At 38.8% G+C, this 4,919-nt stretch overlaps 1 protein-coding gene across 1 annotated transcript; it reads right to left on the bottom strand.

The window, feature by feature from the left end:
• Positions 1-434: 434 nt before the first annotated feature.
• On the bottom strand, positions 435-1,694 carry GPR63 (G protein-coupled receptor 63). Its single transcript, XM_009816334.1, has one exon. It carries the CDS (start codon positions 1,692-1,694, stop codon positions 435-437), a length of 1,260 nt encoding a protein of 419 aa, XP_009814636.1.
• Positions 1,695-4,919: the final 3,225 nt, after the last annotated feature.

Genomic DNA, 4,919 nt, shown 5'->3' with positions numbered 1-4,919 from the left:
TAATGAGACTTTTTGGCTCTAATATATTGGCAGACAGCAGCAACATTTTTCAGAAAAATTACACCAACTAAATATACTGTATCTTAGCAGCATAAAAAGTCCCTACAATTAGATGGAATTGCAGGCCTAGTAAGCATAAACCTGACAAAATGTTACAAATGTAGTTTTCATTTAAAAGAATGGATTTCCATGGAATCCTAGAGGTAACATTTGTATTTTGTTTACATTGTATCCCGGTAGTAAACCCAACTACAACCAATCACTTTCCCTCCCTCTATCTTTCCTTCCAAAATTGCACAGAGTACTAGAAAATTTAATCAAGTTATAAGATATGGCCACACTGAAAACGCCATATTAAACAAAACAAAATTCAACCTAAAGCCTAGAAACAAATAATCCCAGAATATAACAATCATCGTCAAACAACCGCAGCTTCACACTACCGACCGATGCTCCCCACAGACATAGATGGCACTGGGTCGAATGCGCCGCCTTGTATGGCCAGGCAGCTGCGGCAAAAACTTGAAGTATTTGGGCATCAAGTCCAAGCATGCATCATGAAACTTCTTAATCCTCCAGTAGTAAATCAGTGGGTTCAGTGCGGACTTGAGGTAGCAGAGCCAAAGGAGCCAAGTGCTTATCTCAAAAAAGTTGTGCTTGTAGTAGAAGTGGCTGTTGAATGTGGCAATAAGGCTGTAAGTGGTGAAGGGCGCCCAACAGACTATGAAGACAAGGAACAAAATCAAGATGGTTGTGAAGGCACGAGTTTTAAAGCTCATATCAATATTCATCTGAAAAGGTCTCTGTAAGCTCATGAGACCAAGTTTGCTGGCCTGGCTGAGGCATATGCTATCAGGGTGGCTATGGATACGAACTGCATTGTGGCGGACGGTGTTGAGTATGCCCATAAAAGAATACAGCATTACCAGGAATGGAATAAAAAAAGAAATTAGCAAGATAACTATCACGTAGGCTCGGTAACCTGGGCTCGTGGAGTAGCCAAAAACACACTGAGGTGCTCTCGAGGGTATCTGCAGATTAGGATTCCCTACTGATAACGGAAAAGCAACAACAAAAGATGCTGCCCAGGAAATCACAATGAGAATCTTTGCACGGTAAGGGTTCAGTTTATCTTGCCTCTGAACTATGATAAGAAATCGGTCAATACTAATAATAAGAAGAATGGCTACCCCCTCTATGACGAAAAGCCAGAAGAACATGGCAGAGACTCTGCAGAATATATCCCCAAAAATCCATTGAGTGGTAATGATTGTTATCAGAGCAAAAGGCATGTTCAGCACTGCCAGCAACATGTCTGCAAAAGCCAGGCTTGCTAAAAGGATGTTAATTGCAGATCGCATAGCTGCCTTCTGGTAGACCATGAGGCAGACAACAAAGTTTCCAAGGAAAGAAACCAGTAGGATAAATATCATAGCAGCAGAAAGAATGATCTGGAGTGGCAAACTCAAGCTCCTGAAAACTTCTTGCGATGGCAGGACAGCTGTAGTGTTTACCAGAAAAGTACTTCTCTCAGTGGTGAGCACGGCACCTGAACTGTATCTCAATGGCTGTGTTGTGCCACTACGAAGCAAGAACTGGGGAGTGGTAAAATTCGTATAGGCATTTTCATAAATAATAAAAGTAGCATTTGAGGTCCCAGAGTGGGCCAGCGTCAACATTGCTGAGAAAACCATCGCTTCAGGAGAAATGAAAGCAGAACCAAAGGTCTTCAAGGCATTTCATCTTGTTCAGGCAGTATCTTATTCCTGGTCATTTAACAAATCAAAAATTCAATGTCTGACGGCATCAAAGTTCTTAAATTCATGTCAGTATTTCCATCTGAAAAAGAAGAAAGAAATTTAAAGAAACAGAAGTAAGACTCTCTGAAACCAATGGGAACCCAACAATTGCTCCGCTTTTCTTAATGACAACAGGATCCTTAACACATATTTACACTTTAGGTCAACACAATTTACTTAAGCACCAGTCACAGGAGTCTTGTAATAGTTGGTCTTTTTCTTACAGATCCTGCTCCTGTAGTCTTGCCAATACTGTACAATAATCTCAACTCACCAAGCTATTTTTCTACTATAACCACGACTGGAAAACTTTTGTATTTGAAAACAAACTTTACTGATTAAGAGGGAATAAATTAAATCAGTATCTTTATTTAAATCTCGTAATTTTTCAACTAACTTCATGATTCTGTTTTTAAACTGCCTACAGCTGGAAACTTTAATAACATTTCCAAATAGCTTAAATTGTATCAGCGTTGCCTATCTGCCTGTTTGGCAAGCACTGAAAAGCCTACCTATCTGAGCTATCCTACATAATACAGAATCCTTGGTTCCATGTCAGTCATCATCAGGAGATGCCTCAGGAAAAACGTGTAAAACATCCTAGCCTGTTATTAATTATTAAATAACATGTCAACAGGATTAAAGTATTTCTCAATTTGTTTCATTTAGTGACTGATTCATATCAAGGCACAGGAAACTAACTTTTCTCCAGTCACTATAACCCTTTGCCCTGCAGCAAGCTTTCCTGCTTTCACTGGTCTAGACATGTCTTTGTTAATTCATCTTGGTATTGCACATAATTTAACTGTGTGCACCCTCTTTTTCCCTGTAAATCTAATCCTTAGACATTCCGCTGAACTCCCTCCCTCTCATTATGCTGATACAATGCAACATTTCCTTTTATAGTTTATGTGTACTGTCTTGTTGTACTATTATTACATGTATTGTATTATGTGTACTGTTCTTACAGACAAATAAAACTCAAAGGAGTTGAGCGTGATCTCCCCTTTTCAGCGCTAGCTCTTCATAGAACTCTTCCCCTCTTGGACTATTAAATTAAATGCTCCCAGAGTACTCTGGCATCTGATCAAGCTGGAAGCCAGAAGGATTCTATGTCCTTTTAAAAAAACAGATCACTATAGCCAGAAACATAAAGTGGGATTCACCTCATTCATTCTGCATGACTGTAATAGTCTCTCCAGGCTGTTTTCAGGTTTTTAGTCAGAAGAGGGATATAGGCATCTTCAGAGGGCAATCTATCTCCTCCATCTCTGCACATGGGGACAAGCTTGTGCTACTAACTCAAGAAGCTTACGTTTGGTAACACAAATCTTGCCCGGAGTATTTATGCAGGTTCTGTTTGGTATCAAAATCGGGTGAAAGTGAATGGAGGAAGGAATGCTTTTACGAATCTACACAAGGACCACATGATTCCTGGAGGATCAACCTGAATAATACTTCACCAGCAAATAAATGAACTATAAGACAACAAAGTCTAACCTATGTCCCCAGTTTGGATTTCTAGCAATCTGAATGCAAGCCTGCTCAGGCTGCTGCCGACAAGGATTCATCAAGGAACATCAGCACTATGACTTGCTCCTCTCATTCCATAGCAAAGCTATTCCCTTCCTATCTGCAAGCTCAATAATCGCTACATGATTTCCAGAGCCAGACCACCTTCAGCTTTTTTTCTAAGACAAATGATTAACATCTCTGTGTCTTAATTTTCAATGGTATCATGAAGCGATATTATTATAACCATCCTAATTTCATTGAGTCATACAAATTCCACTTTCTAGAGGTCTTCCTGCTTGAATGGGAGGGAATGTAATAATTTTCTATTTTATCCTATTATATTTCAAAGACTGTTAAACTCAGCAAGAGCACTAAGCTATGTCCATTGATATTTTGCAAAAATGCCAAATTCTGTTAACTTCATTCTAGATTTTCCTTTTCTCTCCATTCTCTCCCTTTCATTTTTATTTTACAGTAACTCTTCTAGAGAAAGCCTCAATGTTAATTACAGGATAAAGCATATATAGTAGCCAAAACTCTTCTTTCTTTGGTCTTTATAAACCTTTCCTTTACTAGTCTTCTTTAACATATTTGTTAGAATAAAATCTGTAACCAACAGCAGAAAGGTTAACACAGTTTTCCAGGATAAATAAGCAAGGATTTTAGCAATGAGCTTTAAAATCTCACCCAAAGTTCCACTGAGGTTTATGAGTCCACAAGAGGGAAGGAAGCTGTAGCGTTCTGCAGGGACTGCAAAAGAGCATAAATTCAACACATAATTCTGGATTTAAAATCATGGAGTACAGAAAATTAGATCCCCAGGGCAGTATCTTTTAGAGTTCTGTAAGCAATAAGCCAACAAAGGTAACTTATGCATTTCTGATTGTTTTTGACAAGGTCCTTCCACCAAGGCTCTAAAACAAACTAATCTGCCGTTAGATAAACGTAAAGCCCTCCCACAGACAAGAATCAGTTTAAGATAGGAAACAAAAGGAGGAGCAGTTAGTTTTGCAGTTAAAAAAGGTCACCACAATGATCATACAAATAAAATCTATACTGGGGTTCAAGCTCTTCAACCTATAGGGAGGAAGAGGGAAATGTGAAACCACGACACTTGCTGATGATGAACACGAACTGTTTTTCAGAGCAATTTAATAAAAACAAAGATCAGCTATAAAGAGGTACAGAGGGATCTCATGACAGCTAGCGAAAAGCTAATAGACTGCCAGATAAAATTCATTGTTGCTGGAGGTAAAGCTATGCATGTACAGAAAAAAGTTATCTGCACAGTAACGGATGCTAAACCAACGATTACCATCCAGAAGAAAAACAGAGCTTCAAGTTTTGATAATCTGCTCTATGTAAACATCCGTCAAGTGTTTAGAATTGTTAGCAAAGAAGCAGAGAAAAAAGCAGGAGCTATCTACATACACTATATATTTATATACACTACCTGCTACAATACACATCCATGGCACCTCTTATCTTCAGCACTATGTTCAGTTCTGCTCCACCTGATCTCCATTCAAAAGTGACTGAAAAAAGGTATCATAGAGGCATGCAGAATTACTAGTGGCACAGGAAAAGTGAATGATTGCTGCCTCT

The sequence above is a fragment of the Gavia stellata genome, chromosome 2 (genome assembly GCF_030936135.1).
Source record: "Gavia stellata isolate bGavSte3 chromosome 2, bGavSte3.hap2, whole genome shotgun sequence".
Lineage (NCBI taxonomy): Eukaryota > Metazoa > Chordata > Aves > Gaviiformes > Gaviidae > Gavia > Gavia stellata.
Note: the sequence above shows the minus strand (reverse complement) of the source record. Positions and strands in the feature narration are given on the sequence as shown.

Bases quoted from the DNA above. Each gene is read 5' to 3' on its own strand.
- GPR63 (XM_009816334.1), bottom strand. From the start codon at position 1,694: ATGGTTTTCTCAGCAATGTTGACGCTGGCCCACTCTGGGACCTCAAAT.